The 20,940-nt window shown below is 39.0% G+C and overlaps 1 protein-coding gene across 2 annotated transcripts in view; it reads left to right on the forward strand.

Annotated features, from left to right (window-relative positions):
* PELI2 (pellino E3 ubiquitin protein ligase family member 2) overlaps window positions 1–20,940 on the forward strand; it is a 170,882-nt gene that overhangs the window by 54,537 nt on the left and 95,405 nt on the right. For both annotated transcript variants that reach the window (XM_079769545.1, XM_079769546.1), the window contains exon 2: window positions 1,842–1,971. In XM_079769545.1, the coding sequence (XP_079625671.1) occupies window positions 1,842–1,971 (130 nt within the window). The remainder of the gene's footprint in view (window positions 1–1,841; window positions 1,972–20,940) is intronic.

A 20,940-nucleotide genomic window follows, 5' to 3' on the forward strand; every position in this document is an offset into this window, starting at 1 on the left:
GAAAATTAAAATCTATTGTCGTACTTTAGCTACCCAATTGTAAAACATACATACAAAACCACTTGATTTCAACCTTTACTGTTCTCAGTGGACCTCATGTCCCCTCTCTGCCATACTGGCCACCATGCCCTTCTTCTGGGTGTGAGTGGACAGTGGCAAAGGCAAGAGAGTTAAGACAGAGGCAAGCCACCAGATGTGCTGCCCCTGCCTTTATGGTTCGGAAGGAACCTTGGAGCTGTCATACTTATTCATGTAAATATGACCTTCTTTGGATTCTCTTCTTGAAAAGAATTTCCAAGAGGTAGAGAATCATCATGTCAGTGTGGCAACTTGAGACAGTGATTGAAACACACAAGGGCCGGTTAATTTAGAGTTAGAGAATACAGCTGAAAACAGAAACGCTACCTGCAATCCTGCATTTATATTTATTTATTTATTTATTTTGACTTACTCACACTGGACAGTTATTGTGTTGGCTGTTGTCTTTTTAAAAAATATATATTTTTATTGATTTCAGAGAGGAAGGGAGAGGGAGAGATAGAAACATCAATGAGGAGAGAGAATCACTGATTAGCTGCCTCCTGCACGCCCCCTACTGGGGATCGAGCCCACAACCCGGGCATGTGCCCTAACCAGCAATCTAACCCGTGACCTCCTGGTTTATAGGTCAATACTCAACCACTGAGCCATGCTGACTGGGCAATTCTGCATTTATTTTAAACACTGGTATTATCTTAAGGTATCCTATATAATAAAAGCATAATAAGCAAATCAACCGAACAGTGGAACGACCAGTCAGCAGGGGTGGGGCTGGCAAGCAGGCGGCACCAGGTCAGCCAAGGTGTGTGCCAATGGGTAGAGGGAGGGGATTAGGATGGGGGGGGGGGGAGGCAGCAGCAACCAGCGGTGGTGGAGGGGTGATGGGGGGTTGGGGCAGGGCCACACGGGCCGGCACCGTCCCCTGATCGGCCGCCTGGTCACCTCCCGCAGAAGCAGGCCTAAGCCATCAGTAGGACATCCCCTGAGGGCTCCTGAACTGTGAGAGAGTGCAGGCTGGGCTGAGGGACAGCCCCCCCCCACTCCCCGAGTGCACGAATTTTCGTGCACCGGGCCTCTAGTTAATATAGGAAATCTGCTTAAGGACATCAGATATTTTCCCGGTGATTTTTAAAGTTATTGGACAGTTTGTGGACTAAAACTCATCTTTTTTTACTTTGGATCACTTTATGGGCAATCTTCTGGTAGAGACATATTTTACATTTAATTTTTGCAAGCTATTTCTTGGCTAACCTGACAGCATAAGGTTCAAATAGAAATGGGAATGAGGGTAGAGAATTTAGAACATATAAGAATGCAAGTAACTAAATTTGGTCTTCTTACAAATAAAGATCCTACAGACATTAACATGTTTTGGGAGTGAGAGGTGAGGTTTAATTAGTATGCTATTTTCTAACTAGTTCATTTAGAAATATTTCTTGAGTGTTTCTCTGGGGTCCATTCAACGATGCTGGCTGAATTGAGCCAGCACTAATACAGTCTCTGTAGAATTCTCATTTGCTTATTTATACTCTGTCTCCTTCCAAAAAGATTTGAAGAGTCTGACTTTATAGAATAGAAAACCTATAATTACATTGTACATCACTCCTAAATTAAGTTTCTGGAAGAGATTTGAATTTCATTACAGCTGATGTCTGTTTTGCAGCCCTTTCCTTTTGTGGGGTGTTTAGTGGGCAATTCTTTATGACCATTCCTGTCTTTTCCCTTGGATTCCATCTAACTTTTCTTCTTAAAACTTTAAAAAAAATCTTTGAATAAGTGAAGTCTTTCATCTTCGTTTATAGGTACAATGGTGCTTTACCTAATGGAGACAGAGGCCGGAGGAAAAGTAGATTTGCTCTCTATAAACGACCCAAAGCTAATGGAGTCAAACCCAGCACAGTCCACGTGATATCCACGCCACAGGCATCCAAGGTAGGTGGTGGCTCCTGCACCGCCAGGAAGAGCTCAGCACTGTGGTGATTCCTTGTTATTCCTTGTCTTTTCCATTTTATTTCACTGTAGGACAGTGTTTCTCAACCATTTGAGGCTGAATAATTTTTGGTTGTGAAGGGCTGTCCTGTGAATTGTATGATATTTAGCAGCATCCCTTGATCCACTAGGTGTCCGTAGCACATCAGTCCCAAGCCACCACCAACTGCCACCAATGTTGTGACAACCGAAAATGTCTCCAGATTTGCCACATGTCCTCTGGGTGTGGGTTGAGAAAATCCCTCCTGCCCATCTCAGTATAGATCTCTGCTTTAGGTTATAGTGAAGCTAGCATATGTCAATTTAGAGTAGTTGTGGTTGAAAGTTAAAAGATATTCTTTATTCTAAAGAGTGTTTTTTTTGTTAAATCTTGGTATAAACAACATCAAGATTTGTTATTTTCCTTCTATAGAGTAGTGGGTATTTTCACGTAAGCTTTGTGTATGTGAAATTAAATTTGTGTAATTTTTAGAAAGATTGGAAGTACACAGAGCTAAATGCTGTAAGAAGTCTACTACACAAATGTCTTATAAATTTCGAGTGAATTAAGTGTTAATTTTTAGAATTATTTGATATGTTCTCTGATATATAAGTGGGACAAAATCTCAGTTTCCATTTTGGTTGATATATTCTACCTGTTAGGTTTATGACTGTTTTCCTTTTAATTAAAGAAATTCTTTAGTGTATAATATAGTTTCCTTTTCTAGAAATCAATTATATTTACCTGAAGTATTTCATTGGGTCACTGGTTGTACACATTTATCATCGTGGGTTTGGACCATCTGGAACAAATAAGAAACTTGATTCTCATTTTTACTATTCAAAGAGGAATGAATGGTTTCATGGAAGCACATGTGGTATTTATACTCAGTCTTAGAAACAGATCACTTTTGTTAATTTTTTTATTTAAAAAGCTCCTGTGATTGTTTCTGAAGCAGTTCCTGGGAAAAGTTTGTTATAATGTACCAATTAATACAGTCTTATATTAATGAGGGATGTTTAGACAAGAAGTATCAAGCACCAAGGAAACAGGAAAGGAAAGATGAATATTTAGTGGCAAGATTTTTTGCTAGGGAAGCGGGAATAAAGTAAAAATTTTGGTAAGGGAAGGATACTTTGTAGGGAAAACAAAGGAAATCAGCTTACAGAGATTCTGAGAAATGGAGGAGGTGAAATAGCAACAGAATTGGAAAAAGTCAAGGAAATATGAGAAGCATTTTATAATCCAAAAATATTTGGTGAAGGACACCAAGACAGATGTTTTTAAGCATGGGATAAGTGCCAAAAATATTCTATATTGTAGATGTGGTCATTATAATTTTGTCTCTGTGTTGACATTTATCTTTCCTTCCTCTGACTCTGTACCTTTTTATTATATTTACTTTTTTAAATCTCAGGTTTTATATTAATACAATGGTTTTAGATATTTTTCTTAAATTTTTATAGAAATCTTTGTTCAGGCTTCCTGTTATGATAGAATATGAAAATTAGGTCCTATTGGTAGATCATTGGCACTTTCTTACTCATTATTCACCTCTATCTGCTCACTTTAGCTGTTATGTTTCATATCTATACCTACATTTTACCTGAAGTCTTGTAAATTATAAATCTTTTGGTAGTTGTCTTTCTAAATCTGTGTTTAAAAGTATCACCCTCAGTACTAGTAGTAAGGCAAATTGGGATTTGGTCTTGACCCTCTCTCATTTTATAACCTGGGAAAAATATATTCTCAGGGTCTTAGTTTCCTCATTTACAAAATGAGAGTTGGCTCTAGGCAGAAGCCATGTTGAATCAGATAAGCTACTTTGGTGATAAGAAACACCAATGATTCTAGCTTAAAAAGAAAAAAGTAAAAATGGAGAAATTATTAAAGGATAGGTGATTACAGCTCTCAGAATTGGGGGAAAAGTTGACTAGGTTTTGTTCAAACCAGAGTATCAACAGGAGTTAACATGGATATTCTTTCAAGGGTGTTATAAAGTGACTTGGCTCCAACTACCTCCTATCTCTTTTAAAGGTTTTAAATTTTCAGGGAAGAGAATCTGATAGGCCCACTCTAGGGCAGTCAACCATGACCAAGGGAGATGAGTAGACCAGACATATTTATTGTGAACTGATCAAACACCCCATATTGCATTTCCCTCATGCATCTTATTCAACTCGGTGCCTATAGATTGAGGGCCTCAAACCTAGTATTCCATCCTACCTGAACCTAGTATCTTAGTCACAAATCCCTCCCTGCTATTCCCTCTCAGACTCCCATTCCTGACCAGTTTTTCCCTGTCACTCCAGCTGTCACCTTCTCTGTTGGCCCCCTTGACACAATCTCTTATCTATTTAACTTTTTCTTCAGATGCTCTTCCTACTGCCTCACTTTAACTGAATCTTGGTTTTTATCAATATATTCTTTTCAGTCATTTTTTTTTTTTACATTTTTCCCCATTCATGGACTTAGAAATGATCTTATTCTGTTTCCAGTTCAGTCTCTTCCTTTTAATACCCTACATTATTAACTTAAGCTGCCCTAACCCTACTCCTGACCTCCCTGACCTACAGTTCACTCTCCTGCATATTTCAGAGATTCAGTGCCTAGGCAGGCCAATCTCTCTTTCTTCCCAATCCCTGTTTAGCCATACATTGGCATCCATGGTTCATAGAGTACTTTAACTCAGTTTCAGTGACTGCCCCTTCCATTCCACTTTTCCCATTGACCCTCGAAAGTGACCATAATCTCCAGTTCATTCCACATGTTTTTACACTTCTTACTCCATCAAGACTTCTGGCCCATTTCCTTGACCTTAATTGCCTCAGTTGTTAGCTCACGTGGCTTTTCCATTTATGTTGTTGACTTCACCCCAGATTCCCTTTCTCTGGTACCTTTAGGCACCTGCTCTTTGTGAGTCCGTGGCTATGGGCCCTTCCCAATCTCTGCTGGATTGTTTTTCTTGTCTTTTTCTTGTTCACCTATTTCCCATCAGAGTGACCTTATCAAGAGTGGTTTGTCAGCTCTGAAAGTTCTGATATGCAGTATTGGTAATGAAAGGGTCATCTTTGATTGGAGTTACAAAAGTGAGAGCTAGATAGAAGGATGTGGTTACCATTACTAGAATTTGAACCCTTGGCCTTGTGACTATGTTGTTTCCTCCCTCTGCCATAATCATTTCCTCTGCCCCACAGTCTGGGGGCAAAACAGGGAGTACCCCTTTGCTGCTGGTAGTGGCAGTTGGGAAAGGAGACCTCTTAGTTTTCCATGCATGCGAGGGTCCTAGCTAAGTCAGGGGAAGATGGCAAGTATGTGCTACTGTTGTGTAATCTGTTTGTGTAATCTTTAGTTGTGTACATATTTGCTCAAAGATACTTCTCATATTACATAATGTGTTTTAAAAGACAGAATCCTTAAGTCCTGTTTTACTTTTGGCATTTCTGTTACACATACATAGGGCAGTGGTCAGCAAACTCATTAGTCAACAGAGCCAAATATCAACAGTACAACGATGGAAATTTCTTTTGAGAGCCAAATTTTTTAAATTTAAACTTCTTCTAATGCCACTTCCTCAAAATAGACTCGCCCAGGCCGTGGTATTTTGTGGAAGAGCCATACTCAATGGGCCAAAGAGCCGCATGTGGCCCTCAAGCCGCAGTTTGCCGACCACTGACATAGGGTATTTAGCAATTTATTCATTTGTTCATTTACTCACCAAATATTTGTCTAGCTAGCTCTTTCTATGGCCAGGCATCATGCTAGCTTTTAGATATACTACAGTCAAGAAAATATGCCTGGAATAGGATTTGGGAGAGGAACCAAGATGGCGGCAAAGGTGAACAACTAAGCTGCCGCCTCGCACAACAATTTCAAAACTACAACTAAAAGACAAAACGTCTATCACCCAGAACCACGGGAAAGCTGGCTGAGTGGAAGTTTTACAACTAAGAAGGAAAGAGAAAGGAGCGCAAACGCTGAAAAGCTGAGGTACGGAGGCGCACGAGTCGGGCTGGTGGCGGGCAACTGGGCGCATGGCTTTTTTTCAACCTGAAGGGAGACAGGCTCCCGATCACTCTGAAATCCAGTTTCTGGGGACACGCGGGGGACCCAGACGCCTACGGGGAGAAGCTGGACTGTCGGCCATCGGGTCGGAAAGTGAGAGTGACTTTTTTGCAGAGATGCACCCAGCAATCATTGCTGCGCTGGAGCAAGGGAAGCGGGGACTTGGAGACGCGGAGGGGCGGAGACGGCTGACGGCAGCCATCGCCGTTTGCCACGCCCTAGCCTAGTGATGCCCTGAGACCCCGCCCTGCCCTGAGACCCCGCCCCGCACATTCTACAAACCCGCCCAGGCTTCACACAGCGGCTTTTGCATATAAATGGCCTGTTCTGTGGAAGCTTAACCAAATAAACTGCAGCTCCAGTCAGACTGCTCCAAAACCGCCAAAGCCCAAGCAAAGAGGAGAAAACTGTAGTTCTTGCTGTAGCTCCTGCTGGGTGGCCTCAGACAGTAGCTGACCTGCACTCCTTTGGAGATCCAGAAACTAGTGTATCTAGTGGTCGGTATGAGACTACACCAGATTTCAATTACTCTCCTAAAGGACACATTCAAGAGGCAGACTCAGTGAGCACCAAAGCCCTACTGGAACAAGTTCTGCCCCATAAACGTTTCTCCAGCACAGCAATTCTTCCGTTATAGACACAGCGGGTCCTACAGCCAATTGGTGTGCACACAGTCCACAAAGGGGTGCACCAAGAGTGTTCACCTCAGGTAACGGGGAGGCTGACCCATTGAACCAATAGGACACCTAGTACACAAAGCTACCCTATCAACTCAGGGAAGCAGCAAAAATGAGGAGACAAGGAAACAGATCACAAACGAAAGAAATGGAGGAGAACAAACGACTGGACATAGAGTTCAATACCACGGTTATAAGGTTCTTCAAGAAGTTCATGGAAAAGGCCGATAAATTTAATGAGACCCTTGAGGATATGAAAAAGGACCAACTAGAAATTAAACATACACTGACTGAAATAAAAAATATTATACAGAGACCCAACAGCAGACTAGAGGAATGCAAGAAACAAGTCAAAGATTTGGAATACAAAGAGGCAAAGGACACTCCTCCAGAGAAGCGAGAAGAGAAGAGAATTCAGAAAGTTGAAGATAGTGTAAGAAGCCTCTGGGACAACTTCAAGTGTACCAACATCAGAATTATGGGGGTGCCAGAAGAAGAGAGAGAGCAAGACACTGAAAACCTATTTGAAGAAATAATGACCGAAAACTTCCCTCACCTGGTGAAAGAAGTAGACTTACAAGTCCAGGAAGCACACAGAACCCCAAACAAAAGGAATCCAAAGAGGACCACACCAAGACACATCATAATTAAAATGCCAAGGGCAAAAGACAAAGAATCTTACAAGCAGCAAGAGAAAAACAGTTAGTTACCTACAAGGGAGCACCCATAGGATTCTCAACAGAAACTATGCAGGCCAGACGGGAGTGGCAAGAAATATTCAAAGTGATGAATAGCAAGAACCTACAACCAAGATTACTCTACCCAGCAAAGTTATCATTCAGAATTGAAGGGCAGATAAAGAGCTTCACAGACAAGAAAAAGCTAAAGGAGTTCATCACCATCAAACCAGTATTATATGAAATGCTGAAAGGTATTCTTTAAAAAGAGGAAAAAGAAGAAAAAAGTAAAGATAAAAATTATGAACAACAAATACATATCTATCAACAATTGAATCTAAAAGTCAAGTGAATTAAAAATTTGAGGAACAGAATAAACTGGTGAATATAATAGAATCAGGGGCATAGAATGGGAGTGGATTGATGATTCTCAGGGGGAAAGGCGTGTCTGTGGGGGGGGGTACGGGAAGAGACTGGACAAAAATCATACACCTTTGGATGAGGACAGCGGGGGGGGGGGGGAGGTAAGGGCAGGGGGGGGTGGGAACCGGGTGGAGGGGAGATATTGGGGGGGAAAAAGGAGAAACAATTGTAATAATCTGAACAATAAAGATTTATTAAATAAAAAAAGAAAAAGAAAACATGCCTGCATGGAGCTAATTGTCTAGCGGGTAGGCAAATAGTAAATAATCATGTGAATACATGTTTAACTGCACAATGTGAAAAAGCACAGTGACGGAAAAGAATAAGGTGCTGTGAGAAAAGGTGGTGCAGAGTTGAGGTTGGGTAGGCAGGGAAGAATCTGAGGAAGTGGCTTGTGAGCTGTTAGCTGTAGGTATAAGGAGGAGCTAGCCAGAAGAACACAGATCTGGAGTTCTTGAGAGTGTGGTTGGAGAATTTGTTTTTTTTTTCTAAGTGGAAACATTGAAGAGAATGGCATGATATGACCGATAGTTTAAGTTTATTTATGTTTGTTCATTTATGTTTTAATGATGCAGGGCAACTATTTTGCTCTTACATAACCAGTAAATGGTATGATGATGGTGGTGGTGATGGTTCCTGATAGGTAAATATTTGGGGAGCAACATTACTGTGGAAAGCTCTTCATCATGATTTTCCCTTTTTAGATTGTGCTGTATGGAAATCTCCTTTTTGGGTTATTTTTACTTCTAAATAGTAACTGAATATCACTTGGTTCCAGTAGGCATATTTCAGGATGGAAAATATCAGTGGTCTTAAAAGGACAATTTAGAGGAAAATTAGGGCTATTTAGTGTGATTGGTACAACCAGGATTACTCTTTAGCTGTTTGTACTGGAATGGCTCTCCCGGTCGATAAGATATTGAAAGTCTTCCTTATCAGTCAGTGAATAATGTAATGGCAACCGTGCGAAGTGATACAATTAATACATAAATTTCAATGTAAGCTCTTTAGTTCTAGCTAATTTTGTAGGCTGTAATCGGGTTTACTTTTGAAGCACTCACTGTCTGTCTGTTTATCCAGCCTGGATCTTGGTGGTAATGGATGACATATCCCCCATTTGGATACATTTTACCCTTTTAGATATCTTAAACGTGATATTCTGAATCTTAGAAGAAAAAAAGGAAATATTAGTAATAAACTGCAACCCAGCACATCTTTTGATAGTATACAGGAATACAAACCTAAAATAAATAATTTTTATTTCTAGACTAGAGCACAACTTACTTCAACAAAAAATATATGAACGACCTAACTTTATATCTTAAGGAATGAGAAAAAAGAAGAAAAATGGAAGCCCAAAGTTAGTGGAAGGAAGGAAATAACAAAGAGCAGAAATAAATAAGATTCAAAAAAATAATAGAAAAGATCAATGAAACCAAGATAAACAAAAACAGACAAACCTATAGAGAGACTCCCCAAGAAAATAAGAGAGGACTCAAATAAATCAAATTAGAAATGAAAGAGGAGACATAACTGATACCACAAAAATACAAAAGATCATAGGAGACTTTTATAAACAATTATATGCCAACAAAATAGTAAACCTAGAAGAAAGTTATAAATTCCTAGAAACATACAGACTACCAAGACTAAATCATGAAGAAATAGAAAAACTGAACAGACCAATTATTAGTAAGGATATTACTTAAATTTAAATTTAAAATAATTTTCTGACTTAAAGTATGTATTAAGACTTTAAAAATACTTTTATGTGAATGTATCATGGCATTTAATGTTACAGTCCTGATTGTTGCAAAACATATCTATTGAGATCAGAAAACAACTTGTAAAAAACATAAATCAAGGCTGTGAAATTTCCATCATTATTGACATAGCTCCAACCTTTTCACAAATAAATGCTTTAATAATTTACTTAACGTGCAATATTTAAGATCTTGAGGATAGATGATGGGTTTTGTTGAATTTATAGAGTTCGAAGGAACAACATATGAGACATATTAAACTTTATTGTCATAATCAAGAAATATTGTCTCAATGAGAAATCTTTATCTGAAAACTTTATGAATTTTGTATAGATGGTGCAAGTTTAGTGTTAGAAAAGAGTTGTCTCAGTTGAAATTCTGGACAAACTTTTGGATATTTTCATTTGATACTGTCTTACTATGTTTAGTTATCGCTGCATAATGTGATAAGAAGATAAAAATCAAGTAAGCTACTTAACATCTTTTCTTGATATTTTTATATTTATCTTATATCAAATCTATGCTACCAAGTTAAATAACATATCTGAGAACTTAGAATTAAATTAATGAAGTATTTGCCTTTGGATGGGCAGCCTATGGTATTAGTAATGCAGACGGTTCAGATATCATATAAAGACTTGAATATTCACTTTAATAAAAATTGTGAGATAGAATTTTGATTTTTTTCGAGATATGGCTTTATTACATGCTATTCTAACCATTCTTAATGCTTTGGTTTTAGAAGAAGGAAATTTTCAATTACTAAAATAGGTAAATTTATTTGACAGCTAATAGGCGATAGAACATATAAAACCAAATACATGAAACTGTGATAGAGATGCAGAGAATATTAGAGAAACAAATTTGAAATAAAGCAAAATATTTGAAGAGAAAAACTATTAAATTATCCAACAAGTTACATGAAAATACACTTATTTGATGGTAAATTTGAAGAATATAATTAACTTGTAATAACATCTTGTTAATGTGTTGATTCTTGGAATTTAGCCAGTTGATATTTTCAAGGCAGATTGAAGGTAAACACAATTTTGTAAAATTAAGCTAGATAATTAAATATGACAGTCCAATAAGGGATTTCCATGGTTTTAGGTGGTAATAGTGAATATTAAAAATCTCAATATTATCTCAAAAATAGAGTTTAATTGACATTAGTTTAGTAAATGGTAATAGGTGATATACCTTGAACAATATTATGTTATGGAAAATATACACTGAGTGGCCAGATTATTATGACCACCTCATCAGTACTTCGTTGAGCCGCCTTTTGCCTTCAATACTGCGGCGATTCTTCTTGGCATTGACTCCACAAAATGTTGAAAGGTGATGCGAGGAATCTGACACCATGCCTGATGAATAGCACTGTCCAGTTCTATGAGATTTGATGGTTGTGGAACCAGCTGCCTGATGGCTCTTTTAACTTCGTCCCACAAATGCTCAATTGGATTGAGATCTGGCGATTGTGGGGGCCACCTAAGCAAAGTAAAGTCTCCCTCATGTTCTTGAAACCACGCCTGCACAATACGAGCACCGTGGCATGGCGCATTGTCTTGTTGGAAGAAGCCATCTCCATTGGGATACGCCAGTGGTCAGCAAACTCATTAGTCAACAGAGCCAAATATCAACAGTACAACGATTGAAATTTCTTTTGAGAGCCAAATTTTTTAAACTTAAACTTCTTCTAACCCAACTTCTTCAAAATAGACTCGCGCAGGCCGTGGTATTTTGTGGAAGAGCCACACTCAAGGGGCCAAAGAGCTGCATGTGGCTCACGAGCTGCAGTTTGCCGACCACGGGGATACGCCATCAACATGATAGGATGAACTTGATCAGCAACGATACTTAGGTATGTTGTGCTATTCAGACGTTGTTCCACACGAATTAAAAGGGCCCAAATCATGCCAGGAAAACATGCCCCAAACCATAACATTGCCCCACCAGCTTGAAGGGTTGTACTCATGCATGTGGGGTGCATGCTTTCATGCTGTTTCCGCCAAATTCTCACTCTGCCATCTGCATGATGCAACTGGGAACGTGATTCATCGGACCACATGACTTTTTTCCAATGCTCAACTGTCCAATCCTTGTGTTCCTGTGCGAATTGGAGACTTTTTATCTTGGTAACTGCAGACAGCAAAGGTGTTTGAACAGACCTTTGGCTTCCATATCCCATACGATGCAGTGTATGGCTAATTTGTCTACAAACGTCAGGTGGTCATAATAATCTGGCCACTCAGTGTATATCAAGACACAATTCACCCAGTGTCTTGTTTTTCAATTAAATGGGGGAAGCTATTGGAAAGATTTGGTTTGCTATTTTTAAAAAACTCAGACATTGCTTAGTTTGTGACAGATTCAGCAAATAAAGGATTACACCAGTAATTCCTAACACTTAACTGATGACTTGGAAATTATTAGTATGATTTAATGAGTGATTGGTACTTTAACTTGAAGCACTTGGGTACAGTTTTATACTATGTGCAGTTCATATTATTTAGAGAATAAATGGGACTACATTAAAATTTTATTTATATACTTAAATTTTTATTTATCTGAGTATTAAATATTATCACTCCTGACATAAATAATTTTCATAAATATATCTGTGATTAGGTGATTATTTCATTTTGGGTTTTACATAGCATGAGTTTTAACATCAAGAATTGGTTATTATTAACTATTACATTTCTGTAATTTTTGGCTAGTCACTTCTATGTTTTTTGATAGTTTTGCCATCGTGAATAGTGTAAATTTAGTAATTTGGAGCTGTTATTTTTCCTTCTTATTTTTTCAGCTTAGTTTTTTACATATGTTGTTCACAAAGTAACAAGAGTATGTACGCTTTCTTATTTAAGTACATTTTCTTTCAAATCTCCTCAAGTATTGAGATTTTACTGCTATGGTTAAGTTAGGCAGCTTGACATGCAATGAAGCAGCATAATTATTTATCACCATTTCCCCTTCAGATTTGTGTGAGTCTTTAAGGTAGACTGTAAGATATTTTAGTGTATTTTTAAAATTAAAATTTGCAGTATGATTCACATTACCTACTATGAATAATTCCAGAAAGTTGAATTCAGAATATTACATTTTTTTAAGTTTCTGCAGTTAATATAGTTTGACACTGACATTTTTGTTTTCTCTGACCCTTCTTCTAGCATAGATAGGTTCATTGTTGCAAACACTAACAACTAATGGGATTTTTTGTGTGTACAGAATAATCACAAGTTCAATGCCTTCTTCATTTCTGTTCATTGATATTTAGCAAAAAGTTCTGCTCTGCTGTGTGGTGTGGGCAAAAGAATTGTTCATTGTTTTATAGTAAAAGACATTTATGCCTTTTCTGTACTTATGATGTTCTTAACAGAATAATGGCTCCCAAAGATGCCTACCCCTTAAGTTCTGGGACCTGTGTTTAAGTCACCTCACAGCTAAAAGTACTTTGCAGATGGCATTAAGGGCATAAAATAGGGAGATTATCTTGGATTGTCAGGGTGAGCCCAATTTAATCACAGGAATCTTTAAATGTGAAAGAGGGAGGTAGAAGACTTAGAGATGCGAGGGTGTCTGGGCAGAACTCAACTTGCAGTCCATGAGCCAAGAAATGCAGCACCCTATAGAAGTTGAGAACAACTCGGGCTGGTGGCCTTTAGGGAAACAGAGACCTTAGTCCTATATTACACAGAACTCAACTCTTCTAGCAACCTGAGTGTCCATGGAAACAGATTCTTCCCCTGGACTTCTGTAAAGGGACATAGCTCTTGATTTTGGCCTTTGAGACTTGGGCAGAGAAACCCCCAGATCTGTGAAATAATAAATTTGTATTATTTGTAGCTGCCAGGTTTTGTGGTAATTTGTTACAGCAGCAAGACAACACACACACACACACACACACACACACACACACACACACAGTATATATACATACACACATACATATACTATTTTAAGGGAAATTAAATATGAAGGACTTTGATTACTGAGCAGCTTTTAACCTTGTGTTGGGGGGAAGGAAAAGATAGGGAAGCCAGGATGGAATTGGGGGACTGGGAAAGAAGAGATCTGTATTTCTTTCTTTTTAAAAATTCTTTTGGATCCAGAGTGTTGGACCAGAAAAGCCTGACTCTAGCATTCAATAATTTACTTACCAGTGTAATTTTCTGTATTACTGATATATAGTAATTCTACCATTGACTTGATGCATGTATTAGAAAAATCATACTTAATTTGTGTGTCTTTAAAGCACAATTTTATTAAAGAGTTGCTTTTAGCATGTCAGTGTGGGAGAATACTTGTATTTATACTTATAATTGTGTCTTTACTCAAATTTACTTGAATTATGACCCTGATTCAGGCAACTAATACTCATCTTTTTTTTTTTTTTTTTTTTGTGGAGGAAAAGAATCTTGCGCTGTAACTGTAAAAACATTGAATGTGAAAGTTGGAAGGAACTTATTCACACTGACCCCTCATTTTACAAATGAGGGGCGTGAAGAAGTTCAGAGAAGCCCAGTAAGGAGTCTCAGGTCACTAAGCCAGGTGCTGGTCTGTTGTTGCAGGTTGTGGGTGGAAAGTGCTGAGAAAAATGGGAACCAAGCTGGGTTCTGCTCCTGATCCTCCCACCTCCTAGGAGTGTGACTTGGAAAATCCATTTATTTCCAAACTAGGACTGCTGTCACTATAAAAGAAAGGAATACAATTGTTAGTAAAAATGGAAGTTGCTCTGTAGACTTAGGATTAGTGGCTCTGTTAGGATAACCCGTGGTTGGCAAACTGCGGCTCGCGAGCCACATGCGGCTCTTTGGCCCCTTGAGTGTGGCTTTTCCACAAAATACCACGGCCTGGGCGAGTCTGTTTTGAAGAAGTGGCATTAGAAGAAGTTTAAGTTTAAAAAATTTGACTCTCAAAAGAAATTTCAATCGTTGTACTGTTGACATTTGGCTCTGTTGACTAATGAGTTTGCCGACCACTGGGATAAGCTGTTCAGTCTTAAATCAGATGCTGTTCAGAAAGAGCCTTTTCAATGAAAACAACAGTGATGGAGGCTTGAGTTGAAGTAGTAGGTTTGTTTGCAGTGGTAGGTACCACAGTAAGGAGTAAAAGGTACATCAAAATTAATTCTGTGCAGCTGAAAAGAAGTCATAGCCTGCAAGGGAGGGTCAGAGAGGTGTCATTGGCTGACTTGAATTGGCTGTGGACCATTTTGTTACACCTTTGCCTTTCACATTAAAGTGCACGGTTGACCTTCTCTTGTGAGAATGTCCTTCAGCCTCTGTGAAGTCCCACTGCTGACTGATTCACAGGGATACCTACTTACAAGCTCTTCATTGATCACACCCATGTCACTGGTGAGGCGTGAATGAGGGGCTACAGGAACCTTTGGTTTGCCTTACAAAGTTAGAGTTGATGGGAGCTTGTTGGAGCCTGGGCGCCAGAAGTACATAACTCTGACACGTAACTCATCCTTGCTTTGCTGTTTGTTCATCCTTACTCCGCTGCCAGGGGAGCCCTGCAGGACCGGCCCTCTTTTCTCAGCTTTCCAGTCTGACCATTCAAGTGAAATTCCCCTGGTGGCCATGTTTTCTCTCACCTCCACATCTTTGACGTCTCATTTCTTAGAAAGTGCTCCAGCTTCTTACGCTAACCTGTACTCCCACTATCCTTTAAAACACAACCCAGTTGTCATTTCCTCCTAGAAACTCCCCTGACACACTTCTCTTTCCCAGCTTCAGTGAGAAGTCCTTTTATGAACTAAAGTTAAAAAAACATGTGTATAACCCTGCAAGTACTCTGACACTGTGTTAGAGTTGCCTACTGTCTCGGCATGCTGGACAGCAAGCTCCTTAAAGGCAGAGACGGTCTTTCTGTCTGTACTCCCATTGTCCAGCACAGTTTCTTGAATGTGTAGCCAAATAGTGTGCCTTGCACATGTGCTAGAACAGAACAGCTGGTTGTTCAAATGGGTCAGTAACTTATGCGTTGGTATTCTGCAAACGCAAAGGCACAAGCACAGGCCAGTTTATAACCCGGGCACATTTGATAAATTAAAATTACTCTTTTCCAATTGTTTCTGAATTTTCTCTGTTATAAATACCATTATGATAGCCAGCTTTTTCAAAAACTTGTATCTCTGATCTTTTTTTCTTCTGATCTCAGAAATCACATATTTGTTATTGACAGTTTTAAGAAGAAATGGTTAAGTTTTGTAAATTATGAAAATGAGAGTTGAATGAAAGTCTGGGCTTTGGAGTTTAGACTTCTGAATTCTTAATTTCCCTTGTTTACTAGCTGTCGACTTGGTGGCAAAATACTTTTCTGTGGCTCACTTTCCGTTTTTAGTACATGGTAGTGATTAATTAATGTTTGATAATATTAATTGCTTTCTCTGAAGAGTATTAATTACCTGTTATAAGAAATTATATTGCATAAATATATTATACTAGAGGCCCAGTGCATGAAAATTCATACACTGGGGGGGGGCAGGTCCCTCAGCCTGGCCTGCCCCCTCTCACAGTCCAGGAGCCCTCAGGAGCGGGAGGTGAACCATCGATCAGGGGAAGGTGACAGCCCCCATCACACCTCTGCTACTGCCACTTCTGGCAGCACAAGCCTCGGCTGGCCCTGGTTACTTGAGCCTTGGGTGGACCTGGGCGGCTGGGCAGCCGCCATCCGAGGCTTGCCTGCGCCTCGGGCTGGCCCTGGGCCGCTGGGGGTCTGAGGGGACTGGGGGACTCCGGAGGCAGGTGTGCAGAGCAGCTGGGCCCGCCTGCCACCCCAGTGGGGCTGAGGGGACTGGGCACCGCCATCTTGTGGCTATGGGCGCCACCATCTTTGAGGGCATAGCAGTCAATTAGCACATTCTCTTTATATTGGCTGTGGGCACCACCATCTTTGTGAGGGTGTGATGGTCAATTAGCATATTTCCTCTTTATTAGATAGGATTTATTAAATTATATTATTTATTAAAATATATATTAAATTATATTTAGGTAATATAATTTCTTATAACAGGTAATATTTCACCATGATATGATGAAACCTAGCATCCATACTTAATTATTGGTAGTTTGATTATATAAAAACTTTTATTTAAAATGCACTGATAGATTAAAAATTAAAACTGCGGCTTCATGATTTGAATATAGGTTTTCTTTGTAAACGTTACAATTTAGTTTATCATTTTCTTTAGGATCACAGCCTAGAAGAATAGTTTCTGAATTTTTGAGCCCACTAACTTTGAATATCATTGTATTTCATGACTGGATATTGTACTTATGAATTAGAACATTTTGATAAGGCACTCTTATGTGAAAATGCATCTGGCCTCAATCCGTTTTGGTTTTTCATGCATTCTTCAGACTGCCAACATTAGCTTTATGAACAAAGGTATAGTTTTATATATTCTAATGTAGAGCTACACCTTTGTTTCACATGAATAGTTAGATAAAAAACTTTGGTCATTCTATAAAGCCTGCTTCAAATTAATATGAATATCAGTGATTTTACCCTAGCATGAAAATAAATTATTTTTATTATTTTATCTTGTAATCTAGTATAAATCTAAGGATACCATATTTTTAAACTTCTAAATATCATTGATATTTAAGTTTTATAAGCTAGGTAGAACTAATATTGTTAAATTTGGTTCCCCTAAAATGTAAAAGAGAATTCTGGTAAACAGATTTTACCTAGAATTTTTTATTTTAAGAAGAGTTTCTTTAAAGTATACGAGTAATAAATGTAGAATTTGATAGATTTTCATAGTTTACACATCCTTTTAAGCAGTAGCCAGCTCAGGAAACAGCATTACCAGTACTTAAGGATCCTCTTGATCCCCATCCCAGATACCTTCCCACCCACGGTAATCAGTTAACTGTCATTATGACCCAATGCTGTATAGTTTTTGTACTTTATAAAAATTGGGTCTGTAGTATAGGTTGTTCATTATTGTATAGTATTACAGTGTGTGAATTTGTCTTGTTGTCCAGTATGCTTTACAGTTTTAGACACACTAAAACTTTAGTTAAGTTTTTGTAAATTATTAAAGTTATTTTTAAAGTTAGCTATTTTACATTAGGATATGAAGTCAAAATAAACAGAGTCAGTAACAGCTACCAGCATGCACATTTATAGCTTATAGTACTTTATAAAAATCTAACTACTTATTCCACAAGTTAAAAATGTAACCTCACTTAGAAAACTGATTTGCCTGCTAAGACAGTAATTATAGAATTGAATATTTCAGTGAAGATCTTTAATTTCACACTGAACTTTGAATTTTATGGTATGTTGTTTTCCTCTCCTGAAAAACATATACCTGTGTTATAGCTAGGGGCCTGCATGCCACATTTTTCTCAGTTTTTACTTTTGTGAACTAGGGAGGATCATTTGTGATGTTGGAGGCAGGATGAACACAAACTCTGATGTCAGATGAACCTAAGTGGAGTGAGTCTTGGCTCTTTCCTTTGCTAATCATGTGACCAGGACAAGCCACAGAGCCATTCTGGGTGGAACAGCCCCTTTCAGCCGTGAGGTTTAGACAGAATGGACAGTACATATGACACATGCCTCCTGGCCAGGGTGGGCTCTTGGGCATTACTAACTGTTCTTTTAGTTCCCTCACAAGGCAATTGAAGGATGGGATAGAATCATATGGTCTTTTGAAAGTCGCTCTGTACCCCTCCAGTATAGTAATTTTTGCTCATCGTAAACATAATCAGTGAATTGAGAAGACTACCTAACTCTACAACTTAAAATATTAGAGGACAACAAGAAAAGCCCGGAGTAAGTAGAAGGAAGGAAATAATAAAGATCAGAGCGGAAATAAATGACACCGAGACTGAAAAAACAATGCAAAAGATCAATAAAACCAAGAGCTGGTTCTTTGAGAAGATAAACAATTTTATTTCTATTTAAAGGGAAGTTACTTTTGTTTGTTTTTGAAAAATTGAATAAGAAAGCACCGAGACTTGGCCTGGGAGCTTAGTCAGTTGGAGTGTCATTCTGTACACCAAAAGGTTGTGGATTTGATTCCCAGGTGGGGCACCTGCTGGAAGCAACCCATGGTGAGGATGAAAAAAAAAAGTAGCTCCTATTTACCGAATTTTCTTCCACTTAGTGTTTTATTACACTGATGTATTTCTAGTGTTGTATGTTTCTTGTTCTTCATTACTCCCTAAACTGTGTCAGATTAACAGTGGTAACAGAGACAGATTATCGGGAAGGCCAGGGTTTCTCAGCCTTGGCACTGCTGTTTGGCTGGATCATTCTTTGTTGTGGGGCAGTGCTGTACACTGTGGCATGTCCTGGTCTCTACCCACTTGTGCCAATAGCACTCCCTGCTCCCAGTGTGACAACCAAAGATGTCTGAAGACATTGCTAGGCGTTACCCCTGGGGGGCAGAATCAGCTTAGCAAGGCCCACTGATTTAGATGAAGCTCCAGTCAGGATGGAGTCTGGTGCCGGGTGCAGGCTCTGGACTAAGATTCTCAAGGTGAAATCCTTGCACTTCTTTGGCCAGGAACAACCAGTTTTTTCATCTCTCAAGTGACAGAAAATAATATAACTCAGCTCATAAGTTGAAATAAGAGAGTTGATACAATGTAAAGTCCTTAATTTTTCGGATGGCACCCCCCGGCACATTGTAAATGCTCAGTCAGTGTTAACCATGATTATTATTACAACTCATAAAAAAATTGGGTATCCCCTCCCTCCCTCCCTCCTTCCCTCCCTCCCTCCCTCCCTTTTTCTGTCCTTCTATTGCTCCTTATTTTTTTTTGTGTCACAGAATAGAGACCTGAGGGGAAATCGTAGTTAAGAAAGTTTCTCAGCCGATTAATCTTTATTTTAAAAGCTGCATTGCCTGTTGCTCTGGCAGGCAGAGCGGCAGAGCGAGTTGATATAGGACTCTCTGACAGGGTTCCCTCTCCTTCAGTGACCCAGTGCTGCTTCGCAGACACCATGGCTTGAACTCGGGCTTTGGGGAGACAGGGGGTGCCTTACAAATTGACTTTCAGTATGGGGTTGATCTCTCTTTGGCCAGATTAAGAAGAGCTGGTCGCAGCTCTGGTCTCAGTTCTCAGAGCTTCTTTCTTCCCAGGGTTGGAGGCACATGAAAGACCTTGTCTCCAACCCAGGACAGATGGTGGAAAGAGACCTCCCGACAGGGGTGAGGACTGGAACAACGCTGACTTTCTGTTGCCCTAGTCAGTTGGAACTCCCTCTTTTTTTAATTTAACCCGTTATCTAATCTGAAAGGATGAATTCATTCTGCCAGAGCCTTGATTTCCGCAGTCATTACTAATTTAATATGTAAAAAAGCAGTGTTGGGGGAGGGGGCAGGAGTTTGGGTGGGGGAGAAGGAGCAACAAAGATATTTCTGAAGAAAAAAAATTTCTCTCAAATCTAAGAATGGAAAAGTACGAGGGAAGAAGGAGTTGCAAACAAATCTGTAATCATACATACCAGAACAGACTGGAAACAATTTAAATCAGCAAAACATTTCCTGTGATGATATATGCAATTGAATTACACTTAGTTTCCTGGTTAAAAGTGCATATGAGTTAATCCCAAATAGGTTAATGACAGGTATTTGAACATTGTATTGAGTTTCTGACTTTTAAAACACACTTTTGATAAAGAATAGGAATTTCCAGTTTCAAAATATATTTTAAATTAATATGAGCTTTTAAAAGGTAAGTCACCTTCCTGTTTTTATTAAAATGAAAGGGTGTATAGTTTGGCTTGGGTTTTTCTGTGTTAATTAGGAAGACTCTAGTTCCACCTGGTTACTTTTCCCAGTATGAAAACTGAGGCCTGCTTTACATCCCCCTGACTATTCTGTAGCTGCCAATTTGTACTTAATCCCTTCACCTCTTCCAACCATCCCCCAACGCCCTGCCATCTGGCCACCCTCAGAGTGTTCTCTGCATCTATGAGTGAATCTGTTTTCTTTTTAGATTTCATTGTTGTGATAGATACTTACTTATTGCCATTTTATTCATATTTTTACCTTTTATAATTGAAAACTAAAAGTTATTTAAAAAATAAAACTGAGGCTCTGGCTGGTTTGGCTCAGTGGATAGAGCATCGGCCTGCGGACTCAAGGGTCCCAGGTTCGATTCCGGTCAAGGGCATGTACCTTGGTTGCAGGCCCATCCCCAGTAGGGGGTGTGCAGGAGGCAGTTGATTGATGTTTCTCTCTCATCGATGTTTCTAACTCTCCCTTTCCCTTCCTCTCTGTAAAAAAAATCAATAAAATATATTTTAAAAAAAATAAAACTGAGGCCTAGAGTTATAGGAACCTCTTT

The sequence above is a fragment of the Cnephaeus nilssonii genome (genome assembly GCF_951640355.1).
Source record: "Cnephaeus nilssonii genome assembly, chromosome: 4".
In the NCBI taxonomy this organism is placed as follows: domain Eukaryota; kingdom Metazoa; phylum Chordata; class Mammalia; order Chiroptera; family Vespertilionidae; genus Cnephaeus; species Cnephaeus nilssonii.